Source organism: Manis javanica, chromosome 14, assembly GCF_040802235.1.
Source record: "Manis javanica isolate MJ-LG chromosome 14, MJ_LKY, whole genome shotgun sequence".
NCBI lineage: Eukaryota > Metazoa > Chordata > Mammalia > Pholidota > Manidae > Manis > Manis javanica.
The window spans coordinates 53972084-53990508 of NC_133169.1; the positions used below are offsets into that span (position 1 = coordinate 53972084).

General features: G+C 43.5%; 1 protein-coding gene across 2 annotated transcripts; it reads right to left on the reverse strand.

Annotated features, from left to right (window-relative positions):
- Positions 1 to 287: 287 nt before the first annotated feature.
- ISOC1 (isochorismatase domain containing 1) lies at positions 288 to 16185 on the reverse strand. Of its 2 annotated transcripts, XM_073221262.1 has the most exons (6): positions 15787 to 16185; positions 8022 to 8141; positions 7712 to 7915; positions 5931 to 6047; positions 1336 to 1498; positions 288 to 928 (listed from the first exon to the last, which is right to left on the reverse strand). In XM_073221262.1, the coding sequence occupies exons 1-5, from the start codon at positions 16081 to 16083 to the stop codon at positions 1352 to 1354; spliced, it is 885 nt and encodes a 294-aa protein (XP_073077363.1). In that variant the 5' UTR covers positions 16084 to 16185; the 3' UTR covers positions 288 to 928; positions 1336 to 1351. The 2 variants fall into 2 exon arrangements, with proteins under 2 accessions (XP_073077363.1, XP_073077362.1); XM_073221261.1 differs by having other exon boundaries at positions 288 to 1498; positions 15787 to 16182.
- Between the last annotated feature and the right edge of the window lie 2240 nt (positions 16186 to 18425).

Here is an 18425-nt window from a genome sequence, read left to right on the forward strand (position 1 = left end):
AAGCTTAGCGGGAAGAAAAGCATTTAAACACACTCACAAGAAGGACAGGCTGTTGTTTGTTCCCTCAGACAAAAGAAGTAACAGTTTCTACCATTGTTCTTAATGAAAAAGGCCCCTGAGTCAAAACCACTTGCCTCCACAGCCAAAGGATTTTCCTTCTTTGACAGTGTCCTTGAGTTGAAAGATTATAAATGTCAAAAATGTGATACCTTTAAATAAATGTTAGAATCCCTGGAATAGTATAAGGAGCCATGTTATGAGGAACAAAATCATTTCATTCACAGTAATACATTTTCTTCAATGACTTTAATATAAAAGACAGCAATGTTCCATATTCACATATTTAAAAAAAATTTTAAAACCATCTTAATAAGTATTTAATGAAAATAAATTTATTGAACAGTAGCAATGACTACAAAACTAATACCAGATCATTACTGATGCTTTCTTTTTGTATTAACTGTAGTATTTGGAAGGTAGGTGGAGAAAAATATCAAAGAATATGGATGTTTTAGAACTACATTTTATCCAACTCTCTCTGCTAAATCTAGTGAATATTAGAAGATGTTCTTAAGACAGCTGTCCAGCTCTTCAGCCAGAGAAATACTTCAAAGATTTTATTAACAGCCCTCCACCAATTATATGGCATTGCGAATCATCCCATCTGCCTATAAATTAAAATAGTCAATGACCCCGTGAGTCTCTAGCTTAAAGCTTCAGCTAAAAAAGAGAACATTAACAGAGAATGATGGTGACCAGAACAGGAAAATTAGCATACCAAGAAAGACACATAATTCATCAATATAATTTCATCTGGTGAGAACAAGGCAGTGCCCTCCATAAGTTGCCTGCATTGTGCAAGGAGACGGGTCACAGAGTCCAAAGTCCTGCTTTTAAATTCCCGTCTCATACTCCTGTTTCAAGCAACCTGTAAACAAAAGCACTAAGTCCACACAAACATGGTAACATGACTGACGCTGATGTGACTGTCTGCCCATGATTGGTGTGTCGGCCCTGACAGTGTGCAGTTTAAGAAAACATCACCAGAGCGTGCACTCTAGCAAGTCATGATCAGTGTACAGTATAGACACAACAGGAACCTCTGTTGCAATTTTTTTTAAATAAATAAAAGCACATTAACAAAAGAAGGAAAGCAGCCCCTGAAGCCTCGGACAGTTGTAACTAAATGCTGGTACCCAAATGGTCGAACAGGTTAGGTTCTATTTTCACTAAGGGGCACAGAAAAGGAGCCAATTTGAGTCTAACACATTAATTCCAGGAGCAACAAGAGCCTGTCTGGCTTACAGTTTTGTCACCTGACGGGGGGCAGCGCACCAGTCCTTCAAGCGTCCTATACTTTGGAAAGCAGGCCCGACTCTGGAGCACTCGCCTTAATCAAATTCTGAACTTCCTTGAATTTGGGGTGGTCTTTGTCAGCCACCAGCTGCAGCAGGACAGCCTCACTCGTAGTCACTATGATCCCAGTTTGAGCAAGACGCTGTAAACAAGACAAAGACAAATCAAAGAACAAGCAGGAGAATGAATGCCACATGAAGACAGCAAAGAGGATGCAGGGACACAAAAATTAGCATCTTGCAGGGAAACCACGGTCTGCAGCCATACCATTCAGCTCGGTGCTGGGGAGAGATCTCACACTAGCCACACCACAAACGTATTATGGTTATTCTCAATATTAGTAATATGGCCTAGGAACGAAAGAAAACAGGTACCAATATTATGACTTATGCGCGCCACGGACAGAAGAGAAAGCCAGCTAATAATGTAAAGCAATGACTCTCAATCTCTCTGGCCCCAAACATCCAACACAGCACAGGTGTCCTTCCCATAAGTAAGAAATGGTTATTGGTTGGAGAGCCGCATGGAGGTTGAAGCATGTGCCCTCGGATGATAACAGCCCACCAGCACCATAATATTCTAGAATCACAAAACAGGAGTATAAAATTTAAGGCCATAGGAAGTTTCACCAGTCAAAGAACATCCTTGCCTAGTTGTTCCAGTGGAATCATCGTAAAGAAATCTCAAAGAAGGGAGGGGAAAGGGAGAGTGGGGACAAAGAAGAGAAAGTGGGGGAAATGGGGGACAGGGTGCCCAGAAAATCTCGAGCAGAGATGCATTCTTTGGATGTATTTGTATCAGAAACCCTAGAGAAAAACAACAGGCCAACTGTTATATCCAGAAACACCAACTGTAAAAATCACAGCAGATGAAGTGGTTAGAAACAATTTCAGGCCAAGTCACAGGACAGTGCGCAGATCCAGCTCTCGTCACTCAGGAATCCCCCTGAAGAGCCCCGACATCCCTGGACAGGGAAAGTCTCCCTTCGGGTGGCCGTAGATGTGCAGCCCGCTCTTCAGAAAGCGGGCCTGGACCTCCACCAGTACCGAAGAACATAGCCGCAGCTGACGACAATTCTCAAGGAGGAAACAGCAGAGAATCACCCAGGAAAGAGGATAGCAGAGGCGAGGCTGCTAGTGCCCTTCCTGTCGGGACAAATACCAGCCGGCGAGTTCTCTCTGGATTTTTAAAGACTCCTGGAAACTCATTTCCTCCTCCTTACTTTTCCGTCAGCTTCTGAGGACTGTACCAAACCCCAGAAATCTCGAAGGACTATGTGCTTGCTTCACACAGAAGGGCAGGAATAAACGTAAGACTGGCAGCAGCCCAGTCACTGAAACCCAGCCCTGGGCTGTGGCTGTCCCACCCTGACCCCAGCGCTGCTCACGGCAGACAAGGACCCTCAGCGACTCAGGTCTGCATCTGAACCCCACACTTCTGATGCCTGTGCAAGCGCCTTAGATACTCCGAAGCGCCCACAGAAGTCAGTTCTCACGATTGTCTGATTCCTCCGTGAGGCAGGAAGAACAGAGCGCTGTCCCCAGACCTGAGGAAGGAATCATGTGCCTGGGAGAAGCCAGCTTCCCCTAGCGCCCTGCTGACCATGGCCTGGCCACTCCCGGCCACCGATCCTCAGTGACGCTGAGGGTCAGGTCACCTTGGCGGGGTGGCTAGGGCACACCAGGGGCCAAACACAATTTAGTAAACAGAAATCAACACAGTATGACTCAGCTTCAAGATGGAGGTATGGCCAATATGGACTGGATTCAAAATAATCAAGCCAAGAACCTATGTTAGGGAAAAGCATGGTCAGCAAAATGCCCATTTTGGATCAGGCTGGTAGACCTGCCCACACACCTGCCCAGCCCCAACCTGAAAGGGTTCCTGAGCCGAGAGGGAACCGCAGCCCCTTTCTGGACACTGGCAGGCTCCTCCTAGCCCTCGGAGCTATGAGGCCACCTACAATACTGGTCCCAAAGGCACTTTCTTTCCTGGTTTAAAACGAGGCATTTAAAACTCCAGCTGTTTGCTGCACGTGGGTACATGGCTTAATGGATTTCCCAAGTTCTTCTCTTACACTTGCAAAAACAGTCCCACTCGGCCCAAGGAAAGGAAAGGTTTTTTTCTCTGACCCACAAACCTAGAAGTACAAGAGAGGAAAGCCTTACAACAGCCTCAGCAGGGGAACAAGACAAAACCCATTAAACTTCCTAGCAACATTGACAACTCCCAGAAGGACAAGGGACATCAAGTGCAAGAGAGCGCTGTATTCTATTTTGTATTTACTCAACAATTATTAGTTGGAAAAAAAACAATGCCTGACAGGTGGTCAGTGCTCAGAGAATATTGTTGCATAAAATACATACCAAAGACAATGGTACAGAAGTTTCAATGTGGTAACTATAAATCTTACTAGTACAATAATCTTAACAGGCCATAGGGGTAGTCTCTGGAATTATTTGAAGGAGAGCTGGTCAGATTGCTATTTGATTTTCATAGTTAAAGAATAAAGGAGAAAACTTGACGTTTCTCTTTGTGATTTCAGGACAAACTAAAACATTCCCTATCAAGGTAAGACTCAGAAGGAAAATCTGAAACGTGGCACATGGACCCCATCACTACATGACCGGATTCTCTGTTCCCTTTCAGCCTCAACACTTTAAGCCCAGGAAGGCTGGTTGGCCCAGGCTCTTCCAAATCCACCCCAGGCCATATTCTCTCCTTCCAGCCTCAGAACTTCTCAGGCCTAGTGCCTTCTAGGTTTTGGGAGCTAACAGACGCCTCCTACGCTTCTGATAAGCCTGACCTCATGAAGACAGCAACAAGAACAACACAAATAAAACCAGAAGCTCACACTTTAGTGTTGGTTTGTCAGGCACTGTATGGAGCGCTATCAATATATTACCTTATTTAACCCTCACAAAAACCCTCCCAGGGAGGGGCTACTATTATTTGCATTTCACTGATGAGGAATATGAAGTACTGATATTAAATAACTTGCCCAAAGACACAAATTTACAAAATGCCAGAACCTGCATTCAAACCCGTATTATCCCTCCACTGTTTGGACCCCTGATTGCTGAGACTGCAAACATCTCCAAGAACAAGGTTCAGAAAGTAAGAAGCTGGCCACAATTTCATTCTCTCTTGTGAGAAGAGAGAATCTGCCAACAATCAAAATTTTCTGTAATAAATGCCTTAAGAAAGACATGTCCAAAAAACATATACAAATGCAGGACAATGTCTTTACAAGGAGAATTCTGGGGTTTTATATGTTTCTCCTTTTTCACTTTGCATTACCATAAAGGTTCTGCACAGAGGCAGAGGGCTGCTTGCCAAGGTGGGGAGAAAGGATAGAGGCATCTATAAACTCAGATTCCTAAGGAAATTAGAAAAGTGAGATTTGATTCATTCATGATATAACAACAGCTTACAAACCCTTGCAGAGACAGGAAGAATCAACACTTAAGACTTCAGCACAACACAAAGCATCCAATAGTCCAATGGATTTAAAAATAGCTGAACAAAATAAATGAAACGATTTCTACCAGTAGTCCCAAAACAGGACTCCCTGCTTCCAGCATAATGGAGAATGGACAGCCTTAAAACAATCACTGCTGCCAGAGGCCCACCTGCTTCGTGGCAGCCCTCGCCACGGACTTGTCTTTCTCTCCTCTGACTCCTTCTGGTGCCCTACCAAGCTCGCCCCCCAGGGAACACGTTAGGCTGAAGAGAGGATTTAGCAATCCTACAGAGAAAGCGGTTCATAGGCCTGACTTGTGCATGAAACTCCGGAGGGTCTCAAAACAAAAAAATCTGTATTTCCCACTCTCAATAAAAATAACCAGTTAAAGGACCTAACAACTCAATCCACATGTACATTATACTAAAGTTATTACAAAACTAGAATTAAACATGAATGAGGGGGAGAGAGAGACATCTACAATATGCACTCATTGTTTCAAAGAATTGTGTTGCTTTTCCAGAGCCTTGGAACAGCAAATGATTAAGTAAGGACTGTTGCGTGACATTAACAAAAAAATCACTGGCTCCCCGACTTGGCACTTGTTCAAAGCCACGATACGTTGCACGTGAGTGCTGTCCAGTCAGTGACACACTTCCTATTCGCAGAAAGTTGAGTCTGAGAAAACCTGCTATCAGGCTGAACCAGGCTAAGGCCCGCTGTGCCCAAGGTTTCGGCTGGATCTTGGCTGAGTTAAAGGTAGGTGAAATGCAGCTGTTTTTAATTCACAATTCTCTACATGGTTCACATTAAGCTTACTGGAATACCTCTCAGGTCCCACATAAAACCATAGCCAGATTATGAGAAATGATGTAAAGAGGTCTTGGGGTCACTGGAAATCAAGGTTTAAGGAGAGAGAAGATATAGAATAGGACACAATGGTGGGACCTCAAAGGGCAATCATGCACAGTCGGGATCTGGAAATCAAGTCTGGTATCATCAGACCACACTGAAACTTAAAAGGTAAGCCTTTCATTGTTGTTAAATATTCAATACTTTTCAGATTTATTTGGAAAACTTGATATGATTTATTTTGAAGCAGGACAATTACCTCAAGAGCAAACATCCTGTCCATCATGCTTCTCGATGAGGTGGCGTCAGCAACTATATGAACCTCAATACCACGGCCAACCAGCTCCAGAGCTGTTTGCTGGATACACACATGAGTCTAGTAGGAAAGTAAAGCATCACATGTAATAACATAGTAAAGTAAAACAATTTACCAATGTGCTACAACATCACAAAGGAGAGGGAGTTACAGGTCCAACAACCTTGCCCTATACCTAGTTTTTCCTCTAATCTAACTCACTAGGTGATCTGGGGCATAAACAGCACCTCTGGCTTTTTAAGTCAGAAATTGGATCATATTGATGTTTCTGATAGTTGGAGCCCTGAACATCTTCTCAGAGCTCTATAAGGAATTATTGAAGACGTTTATCTATGTCCTCGGGAGGGCCTTCCCACCGCTGATGACTACCACTCAGTGTTCATGATGCTTGCAGTTGGGTGTATTCCTGAATTCATACCATAGCGAACACAAAGAATGAGTCTGCAGTACTGCAGACTGAGGAAACAGTGCGAAAACTGAGATGCTACAAGGCCCCCAGGGGTAACGGTGGGCCACGTTAGAAAGGGCACATGACACAGGCTAAAAATACACACTACACGTCACCAGCAAATGTGTTATGCAGATTCCATCTCTGTAACAAGCACTACCTTGTAACAACTGATTGGCAGAGCATACGCAGTAAAAACATGTCCCAACAATAACTACATTATACAACCAATAAAAGCAGATTTCAGATCAATAAATATGAGATGCCCTCTCAAAAACAAAAAAAAAAGATTTCAATAATGCCACAATGCCACCCTTATCTTCACCCGACAAGACAGCTTTAGGAAAATTATCAACTGACACCTCATTAAAATTAGCACTGGATGACTGCTCATAGGTGATTTTGATTAGGCATAATGATGGTGAATGAGCAAAAGCAGTGGAGTCAGCAATAGCGCTGAGCGTGACAGATTCATACCAATGGGCTGCCTCTCTATGGCCATTATCGAAGTCCAAACAGAAATATTTAATGTACCTCTAAACCTGAGGCTATATCCTTCCACTATGAGAACTTACTGCTATAAAACCTGCCATTAAAACATCATAGGTATATTGAATTAATAGTATCTGAATTTTATTTTTTAATAATTTTGTTCATATAATCTTAAAAGTGTAGTTCAGCAGTTGTTCAAAAGCTGTGAACAAATACTTATATTCTGTTCAGAGGTGTCCAAAAAATCAAATCAAAACAAAAAATCATTTTAATGAACATTAGGAATCTGTATTTTCTTTTTAAAGTATGAACATGATTCCATTGTGAAAGATAATGAACCACATGACTTGTGAGGTTTTTCTAGAGCAAAATTGTGACCAAAGTGAAATCCTACAACACATAAATAAAAATCACGCCTTTGGTGAAAATGTTCAAAAGTAGTGGTTAAAAAAAAAAGACCCAAGAATCAGTCAACCTAAATTCAAATCCAGCTCTGTCCACTACTAGCTGCATGACCTTGGGGCACTAATACAGCATCTGTGTTTTAGTTTCTTATCTGTACTATGGGGAGAGCAAGAGGACTTAGCTCAGAGGGTTGCAGTGAGAGTTAAATGAAGTAGGAGACAGAAAGTGGTAACATCAGTGCCATGAAAACAATCACCACTAAATAAAGGGTGGCTATTATTATGACTGCATACATGGCAGTCTATATACAAAACTGTATTCTGGAAAGATGAACTTTTACATACGATGCTATGTCAAAAACGCAAAAACAGGTACTCACTTCTACTCCAAATAACACAACACTCCTGACTCCAGGAATCTCAGCTAATGCGGCTTCTACTTCTGGTAACACCATTGAAAACTTGGTCTTCGGAAGAACCAGTTTCACACCTGTTAAATCTATTTCTTGAACAGTGCTTCCAAGACCTTTGGGATACTGCTCTGTTACAATAACGGGAATTCCTAAAATCCGGGCCCCCTGTAACTGAAAACAAACAAACAACAATAGAAAGACGATGAGCGATATACTTAAATGTGTATATACAAATGGAAATCAGCTTCAGCAAACTGGAAAAAACAAACATACATACCAGTCTTTGTCCCACACTAATAATATCCCCAAAATACTTGATGGCTGGTCTGAACCTTTCCTGCATATCGCAGCAGAAAAACACAGTGCTGGCAGGAGTGAGATTTCCCAGGGTAGTGAGCTGAAGAGAAAATAAAAAAGAATGATTTAGCAATCATACACTGACATTTATTTTCAGTGGAGGACAATAAAGGAAGGAAAATACACCTACTGTTTGACCCAGTAGGTCAACCTCTACAACTATTATACAAAAAGAAATGATGCGACTCACAGAGAAAAAAAAATTACCCATGAAGATGTTCACTAAACTGCTTTTCATAGCGAAAATTGGAAATAAACCAAAGACCAATATTACAGAAATGACTGCACAATTTTAACATGTTCACATGACAAAAGATTTTTGAGCCAAGTAAAATAACATAGGTATATATATTTTCAAAGAATTTAAACTAAGAAGAAGTGCCCATAATCTGATTTTAAAAATGAAGCCCAGTTCAATAGTGTCTCAATAATGTAAAAATATGAGTAAAATGAAGAAACAGATAAACGAAAAATGTTAACAGTTGTTATATAGTTAGGAGTGTTGGTAACACTTTCCCTATATCCTTGCTTATATTTTCCAAACGCTATTTAAAAACATTTCCCAAGTGTTATTTAAAAATAATCAGAAAAAAATGATACAATAGTAAAAACTTAGGTTTGATGATGGCATTGCTTATAAGTACAAAGAGTAAAAGTTAACATCAATGCCACTGCTGCATTTCAGCTGTGAAGTGTCCTGTTCTGGGCAGGGGACAGCAGATGCACATTGTGACACACACAGCTGGGGTCAGAACATGTAGCCCAGAAATACTCAGCAACGGACAAAACCTCCTCGCATAGGAAATCATCATCTATAAACCCTCCGTAAACAGAGACATAAAAACAGAGACAAGCTGGCAAAGTATGTTTTGATTCAGAGGTAACTGGTCATAATCTAGTGAATCAGAAATGCATCGCTGTTCTCCTCTCAAAGAGCTGAAGTTTAACTCCCAACATCGTGCAGCCCGCACTCAGATATCTGCTTCCTCAGAGTACAGTATGGAGGTGGGAGGGTAAACTGACAGCGGAAATGCCTGGCAAACACGGCCTCAGGCAGGTGACCACGGTGAAGGTGATCGATGATGTCATGTTGCTGGAACACAGTCCTGATGTGACAGGATGAGAATGACCTTCATGCTAGTCCTCTCAAAACCCCACAGCCCCAGTCTAAGCATGAGGAAAACCTCAGATCAACCAAAAGTGACGTACATTTTACAGAAATATTTGACTGCTACTCCTCAAAACTGTCAAGGTCATCAAAAACAATGGGAGTCTGCGAAACTGTCAGAGTCCAGGGGAGTCTAAAAAAGATAGGACAACTAAATATCATTAGTGCCCGTGATTGGACTGGGGGACAGAAAAAGGGCATTAGGGAAAAGCCAGTGAAATCTGAATAAAGCAAAAAGCCCACTTAATAGTAAATTAATAGGAATGTACCAAGGTCGGTGCCCTCGCTGGTTTGTTGGTTCCTTCCATTACACCACAACGTAAGACGGTAAGAGGAGGGAAGGGGAAGCGAGGCCCAAGTATCCAGAACTCTCTGCTATATCCTTGCAACTGTGCTGTAAATCTAACACTATTCTAAATACAAAATGCATAAAAAGGAAACAATCTCTCTGTGTTATGGTAGTTGGGCAAAAACATGCTACTTTATTAGTAAACTCCATCCATTACAAGCCAGAAAGGAGGCTTTGAGGCTGTAAAAAAAAAAAAAAAAGCCCCCTAAATCCTAACCATATCCAGCCAACCACCTCCAGCCCCAAATCCACATGAATTCCAATAAGCTGATGTCAAATGACATACCAAACTCTGTAATTCAGGAATTCTTAGTTTGACAGCTAAATTGAATTTCTCATAAACTAAAACCTTGTAGATAAAGAAAATGCTGCTTACAGTCACAATTTTACATGTTGCAACTGCAAGAGCAGATTAAAAGTGGACGTCACCAAATGCCATCACAAGTGTAGCAATTACTGACCAATGAATATTCAAGAAGCATGTAGAAATCACACATAAAAACGTGTATATATATATATTCATATACCTACATATACACATACATAATACATTTTTCAATATGTATAAAATTTTTATCATATAATCTAAATATAAAAAGTTGATACTATTACATTATTACATTAAATACCATATACATTTAAATACCAAAAGTTAGTAACAGCCAATGGCTTCCTCAAGCAAGCGTTGAAGGGGTCAATTTCAAATATAAACGTTGTCCACTGTCTTACTGTCATTGTGGGAATTTGACCTTAATTTATATTCAAAAGACTTTTCATCCTCAAATCCCATTCTTACTATATCATGACAGTATTTATGCTCCTTTACTACCTCAGGTGCTCTGACCCATTTTCTAACAACGGCCACTACTTTGCAAGGCACCTGTCCCTCCCTTGCTCAATCCCCGTTCCTCCGAGATGCACCTATAGGGTGGCTGGCCTGGCTTCATGATGCACTGCGTACCGGTTCTGTTCTCTCCGTGAAACTGATGCACAGTGGGTGTTATCTGCTGAACTGCCTCCCCCAAAATTCGTATTTTGAATTCCTAACCCCCCAGTACCTCAGGAAGGACCATATTTGGGAATAGAGTCATTAAAATATACTTAAATCAAGATGAGATCATACAGAGATCAGGCTGATGTGTCTCTAAGCCAAGCAATGCCAGCTGCCAGTGAGCCACCAGAAGCCGAGGAGCATGGAACACACCCTCCCTCACAGCCCTCACAAGGCGCCAGCCCTGGCCTCCAGGCTCCAGAGCCAGGAGAAAATTAATTTCTGTTGTGTAAGTTGCTCGGGGTTGTAGTACTTTGTTACAGCAGCCCCCTTGCAAGCTACCAGTGAGTGAACTGTTCAGGAGAGGTTAAAGTCTGGAATTGTAAAAATGATGTTTCCAAAATTTTGGTAGTCTGTTAAGTCACAAAATAGGATCATCTGCTTGGGAGAGAGTCCAGAAGGAATGATGGAGTATTATTATTTCACTCCTAAGTGTTTACAAGGACATGGGATTACAACAGCTATATAGTAAGCGATGTAACTCCAGGGGGGGGCTACAAGGCTCCCTGAGAGAGAAGCCCACAGGCAGGAAAACCTGAGTCTAAATTTCAGTTTCACTAACTGCAATTACATGGAAGTCAGCAAATCATTAACATATCCAAATGGCAGTTTCTTTATCTATTTTTTAACAAAGCAAGAAAAATAATACCTACCTCATAGGGCTATTTCAAGGATTAAAAGAGTTTCCTATAATCAATCAATAAGTGTTATTAGGCTATTGTGATATCCTTCATATAGGAAACATACCTTACACTCTACAGTTCAGCACATGTAAAAAAATCTTTCTCTGTAATGAGGTTAAAATACCATTTACTACTAAAATATCTCAAGAAGCCTACGTCTATATATATATATATATATATATATATATATATATATATATAGAGAGAGAGAGAGAGAGAGAGAGAGAGAGAGAGAGAGAGAAATACTAATACTGCCTAACTTGTTACATCAACATAGTTTGCAGAATTAAGAAACTGAGCCATAAAGTGGATTTCCAGAAATCACCAACTTACTATCCCATGATCTGTTCCTGGCAATAAGTTTGGGACTTTTTCATTTAGGGTGCAAGAGCATTATTTATTCAGATCTTATTTGCACAACATACTCATCTATTGTGAACACTAATGTCACTGACATTAATATGACAACTCTAGCTATTCAGTTGAAGTATACGATTTCTAACCGCCCTAAGGAGGCCAGCTGTCTACCCCCACCTCAGAGCTGATTTCTTAAGACTGTACCCCAGATTGGTGTGAGGTGAAGCCAGCCAGATGCCAGAGACAGAGGGACACGTGACTCTAAGTTGGATTCCCCTTGGCTAACTAAATGAAAGAAAAAATTTCTAACAGAAATCATAGCTCCCATTCTCAAACAGTGTGTTTACAGGTAGCTTCTACAAGGGGCACAATGCAGGCAACTGTTTTAGGCAAAAACCTGGACCGAAAAATTCTCGTCAAATGGCACACACACAATGGCACACACACGCACCACCAAACCAGTGGGGTGGAGACCATAACGTGCCCTCAGAAGCCAGCTGTTTCTTCTCAGTGCCTTTGACACTGTTTGCTGTCAGAGATCCGTCCTATCTGCTCTACTCAGAATTAATCACCTACCCGCTCCTTCCACATGCTCCCACCTTCAAGGTTCTGTGACCGAAAACCACCACCTTCAAGCCAGCAAGCCCGCGGGGGAACAGATTGCTCGTCCTTTCCCAACGCTGCCTTCTCTTCCTTCCCACCAAGAACTGACAGATCTCTTCCAGCTAGAAAATGTTCAAGCACGTTTAAAATAGAAACAGTAGTAACAGACGTCCAAATTAGAGTGAAAGCTTAAGCCGAATCCCTTCCCAATCAACCATCTCAGGAAAAGGTCAAAATAACCTTCCCAGGGAAGCCCTTATCTTCTGCCCACACAAAGCTGCCAGAACCTTCCCTCCTTTGTACAGGAGCAAAATCCTCTCACTGCTGCCCTCACGAAGTCCATGTCTTCCTCTCTTCTATTTGGGCTCTGCCCTCTCTGGCGGCAGGCTGGAAAATACACTGCTGGTGGTATATTAAATGTGTGTGAGTTTCCGTTAGTTAAAACTTGGAAAATGCCTTTTAAAAGATACCTTGTCAGTCAGTAAAATGACCTAAATTCTCAGTCTAAAATCCTCTCCTCTACCTATCTTCTGTTGTGCCTCAACACTCCTCAGGCTTCAAGCATCCTGACCAAGAGAAGGCACGCAAACTATGCTGGAAACATGAGATGTCTTCAGCAACCTGAGCTGTCAGCAGACACTCGATCATTTTGACAGAACCTTTGGGAAAAGAAGACACTAAATCATTACCACAGCCTAATACTGCCAATGTGAGTCTTGACGATCAGTCCCAACCACAGGTACGGATGCTGAGGCACCAGTTACCACTGTGTTTTATGAGGTCCCTAAGAAATACCAGTGAAAACAAGCAGGAAAGCAAGCTAGGGTCCCTCTGTAAAATAAGAATATATTCTAGAACGTACAGTATGTGAGCTGGGCCACCAAGGCTCTAAGGCCTAAGTTTAGAGAAATAACAAACGGCATTATTTAAGAACCAGACTACATGTGGCCAAACTTACATCCTTTGTCCCTTCCTCCGAGAGATGAGGTTTACCATTCCCAGCAGTGCACCTTACTGATGGGTCACCTTGAGTTTTCCTAAGTGACAGGCATCTATTCCAAAGAACAATGAAACAGCATCAAAACGAATGATATTAGAATCTCAAGTTCGTGACTTGTTTTCCATTCTGCCTAATATGTGCATTAAGCATGGAGAGAGGACATGAACGCCCTGGTCCGCTGTAAGGCAGGACCTTCACATGCGTTCCTAGCTCCACCAACATAAAACCCTGGGCAACTTCCTGCTGCAAGATTTAAGAGTTAGATTATCAGGTAAGGAGTAAGAATTGGGTCTTACCCATGTTTGCATTCACTGGGCCGGACACATGCAGATCATTCAAATGTTTGTAGAATGAACTCTATGGTCCTGTCTAGCTATAAAGTGCCCACACCTCTAGCATTATACAGCAGCTCTCCAAAAAAATATAGTAAAATGGTCTTAAAGAAAATTATCTTCCCCTTCTCTCTGAGAGTACATACACACATGTATATGTGTATGCAGATATGTATATACACACACACACATATCTTCTCATATAGATAAAAATAGGTATCAGAACAGGTATATAAACATATATTGGGGGGGATGTGGACCCTCCACATTATCTACTTTTAAGCTGGGGGAGGCACCTAACTGAAGAAGTCAAACTATTATGAATACTGAAGTGATACAATATAAAAGAAAAATCTTTTAAATATTACAATGTATAAAGTATTCTATAACAGATGCTTAAGAATTCTGGAACTATTAAGCAACAAAAAAATAACACTTTTAAAGGGATGGAACAGAGCGGTGCTATTATTATAAATAATTATAAATAATAATATAAAACACCACCATAAAAAGATGTTATCTCCTATACCAAGCAAAATATTTCAAAAGCCACAGATGAGCTGAACTATCTAATGTCTTCTGAGAATATGCAAGACATTTCGGGTATATACACATTATTAATTTCTAGATATTTAATTAAGAAGAGTTGTCAGACCCAGGCCTTGAATTTTTCAAAATAAAAAATCCTATCTTGGAGTGGGTTGGCGGTGTAGGGAGGGGCGGCAGGGGGGAATCAACAGATATGGGAGACGGCTGGGTGGCAAAACATCTTCTCAGGCAACAGACCACGCTCTTCCCAACCACTACAGGAAATGCACCCTGGGTAGGCCTCCAGACTCCCTCACTTAGCATCTGGATTCTCGCCTTTATTAATGGATTTGTCAAAGGTGCATCCAACTTCCTGGGTATTTTGGCAGCAATAATCTAAATAGACTGACAAGAAAGGCTGCAGAGAGGTGTCAGCCATGAAAACTCCTGAAGACACAAAAATGGGGAGAAGTAAACACCTAGGAACTATAATTCTCCAAATTCTCCCTCTGGATAGAAGGGCAAATTTTGGGGTATCAGAGACCATCTGTCTCCTTTTTAGGCTCTCCAGGGGTGAAGAGGGGAATCTCGTAACCTTTGTCCTCTGAACGCAGAAACTTTATCCAGGTTCAAGTACCTGTTTTGAAAGCTTCTGGCACAGGTGCTGGGGTGATAGGAAAAACAAGACCAATTCCACAGCCCTCTGTGCTGGAAGCAAAAAAACAACAACGATACATGAATGTTAAAATGCTTTATTAACCCAGAGTCCCTCATTTCAGTTTGGACTTTGGAGGATAACGCCTTATCAGTTTCTCAACTAAGGAATAAAAGGCTGATAAATGCAGTATCTAAAGTATACCTTAGGATCTTTATTTTCAAAAATGTAAATACGCCAGTGAATCCTCTAAGCGTGAAAAGAGGACGGGCAATCAACCCACGGTTAGTATTGGAGCTCGTTTTTTTTTTTTTTAATATTAAAAAGCTCTAAGGGTAAACAGGTGTAACCACTCGCTTGGCCAGAACAACCAGAAAAGCATGGTCTGGCTGAAGTTGGGCATTTAAGAAGGCACTGCAGTCCTGGCATCAGGTGACTTTAGAAGGGGATGCAAATCAACATTCAGCTGACAGTTACTAGCGAGAAGCCAAGCAACTGTTACCCACTTTAAGTCGGGGGAGGCTTAAGCGCAAGGAACTCAAAGCTGGGGAACAGGACGGGGAAAGGGTCCGACTCCTTAAGTTTGTGTTTCCCCAAGTGGTAAATCCAAGACGCCCCACGGTCTCCTCTCCGCCGTCCTGCACCACCCCCGGGTCAACACGGCTACCAGGGAACAGCCCTCCGGTCTCGCGGGCGGCGGGGACGCGCTCCCGGCACGGAGCGGACACGGGCGGCTGAGGACCGCGCACGTGGGGGCGCCGGCGCGCCGCGGCCCGGGAGGCCCACGCCCCCGCTGCGGCCGAGCCCGGCTGGGGACCGCCACCCTCGGGCGAGCACGGTCGCTGGGCCGCCCCCGAGGCTTGCGACCGCGGCGCGGCCCTCCCAGCGGCGAGGCGCGCGGGGCACCTGAGGAGCGCGGCGCGCACAGGAACGCCCGGGGCAGCGGCCGCGGAACCCACCTGGATCTGCAGCGGCACCAGGCGCACCTTGCAGCGCTCGCTCACCGCGAAGCCCTTGGGCAGGTCCACGTACTGGCCCCACTCCTCCGCGAAGAGCTGCACCACGAATTTGCGGTGCAGGTCGATCTGGTCGCCGTACAGGCTGAGGAACTTCTGGATGAGCAGCTCGTAGCCCGCGCCGTGCGGCACGGACGAGGGCCGTGCAAACACCGAGAAGCAGAAGAGCACGGGGACCGCGCCCGACGGCGTGCCCGCGCTGCCGGGGACGGCCGGGACCGCCGGCTCCGCCGCCGCCATGTTCCCCGAGCGTCTGCGAGCGCCGAGGCCCGCGAGGCGCAGCCCGCCGCCCGCCGCGGCCCCGCCTCCCGCCCGCCCGCTCGGGGGGCGGGTCCCGGCGCCGGGTTGTTTCCCGGGCGCGCGCCACCGCCGCCGCCTCCGGCCCCGACCTGCCCGGCCGCCCTGCGCGCCAGTCCCCGGCCGAGGTTGTGGCGCGCCTGCATCGGCTCCGCCCCCCTTCGAATGGGCGGTGCTCCCGAGGCGCTCGGGGCCGAGCCCGGGGCCGCAGGGCCGCCCGGCTGAGTCGGCCGGGACGCCTTACCTGTTGGCCTTGTGACAGGCGGGCAATCTTCCTGCCCGTTGCCGGCGGTCATCTTAAAACCAATAGGACCCTAAGAAAAGCAGCACGACTTAATGCTTCCTTAAGAGGGCCATCCCTCCTTAGCGCTGTGAGAATTTCACATTTTCTCAATCCCAGGGAGCACAAGATCTCTCGTTGTGGGTTTGAGATCTTGGCCTGCCTTTATCTCGACCCAGTTTACGGAAGAACTTGGATTGAGAACTGCAGAACATTCAGAGGTTTAAGAGTAAAATTCGGGACTTTGTATGCAAACTGAGGATTTGTCTGTGAGGGCGGCAAAGCGACCACCTACACGTAGAAGAATCCTCAGCCTCTGAACAGTGGAAGTCACTATATAGAATTAGCTAGAATTAAAAAAGCAAACGCTAGGAACAAAGTTTCCTTAACGTCAGGTCCTAGGAAGATAGGCTTCTGAAACTGAACTCATTTTAAGTATTAGATTTTAGATTCTAAGCATTTCCCCTTAGAAAGTAACAACTTTCTAAGGCAGGGTCTCCCGACTGGAATCGCTGACATTTGGAATGGATACTACTTTTTCTCGGGGGAAGGGGTGTTTGCTGGCTATCGGTAGTATGGTTAGCAGCCTCCTGACCTCTACCCACTAGATGCCTGTAGCACCCTGTTCCTCCCTGGTCTCCACAATCAAAAATGTTGCCAGATGTTGCCAAATATCCCTAAGGGGGCAAATTTGCCCAGAGTTGAGAAGCACTGCTTTAAAATAATGCTAAGACCATCATTTGGCCTTTATTGTTCATTTGTACCCAAGCATCTGAAGATAGTCTGTTTTCTGGCTTCTCATCACATTTGTGAGATTCCATTTAAACCTCTGTTGGCGGAACCCATCGGACCCAAAATGATATTTCTGCAGCTATCACTCTATTGCAAGGTATTCTGTATGTAGACGTGCAAATGTGGGCTAATAAGAGAAAGGCACTCCTTCCTCTAGGCTGACTGATTACAGGAAGAGTATCTATTCCAGGTGGAGTAATTTGAAAGTGTCCCTTCTACCGGCTGAGGCCTCAGGGACAGAGCAGATTGGACAAGCTGGAGACTGGATATCGGACTGGACTTCAAACCCCCTCTACAAGCATTTTTGCCTGTGCAGTGGTGGCCCCGACTCAACATACTTCATCCACTTGCAGATTTTGAAATGGGTTTCTGACTCTCAGTAAAGAAATTAATTTCCATTTCCACTGTGCTACGTGCGATTGGCTTCTGGCCACTTAATTTAATAGTACAGGGGCAATAGTACATCAAATAGCATCAATAAGATACATATGTGCCGGGCACATTCACATTCAGTACCACCCGTGCATCAAGCAGTGCATGAGGATGCTAGCAAAGGACCATGAGTGCCTATCACTGATCATTTACTCTTCTCAGGGATGTAATTATTAGATAATAAGTTTTATAAATGTTATTAGAGTTAGTAAATAAAACCATAAATATATATTCTAATGATATGTAGAAAATAACTATCCTAATTAATAAAATCATCATTACAGATAAAATGTCCAAAATGATCTCCATATAGGACTTCTTAGGAAGTTTACCAGTTAATTAAATTCAAGCACCTACTTTCAAAATTTAAACTTCAAGCAATTTCAGCTGTTGTATACAGTATTGATTACTAAGTAATACACTGCAGGAACAAACCCCAAAATCTCAGTGGACTAATACAACAAAGTCTTACTCCTTACTCTCCCTAATTAGAAGCAACATTTGAAAAGCTGATGACTCCCTCCATTTTGAATCATGTTTTTCATCTCATCTGGATACCATTCTCTTTTATTTATCCTTCTTCTTAATTTTCAGGCTCCTTTCCCATGTTCTTGTCATTCCCCAGACCTCTAAACATTTGAGTACAGCAGGGTTCAGTCCTCACACCTCTTCTCTAAGACCATAACTTTAAATACCACCCACAGACCCTTCACTTCCAAATCTATGTCATGCAAAACCTTGCTCCTGAAAACCAGACTCATATTCCAGTGCCTATTTGATA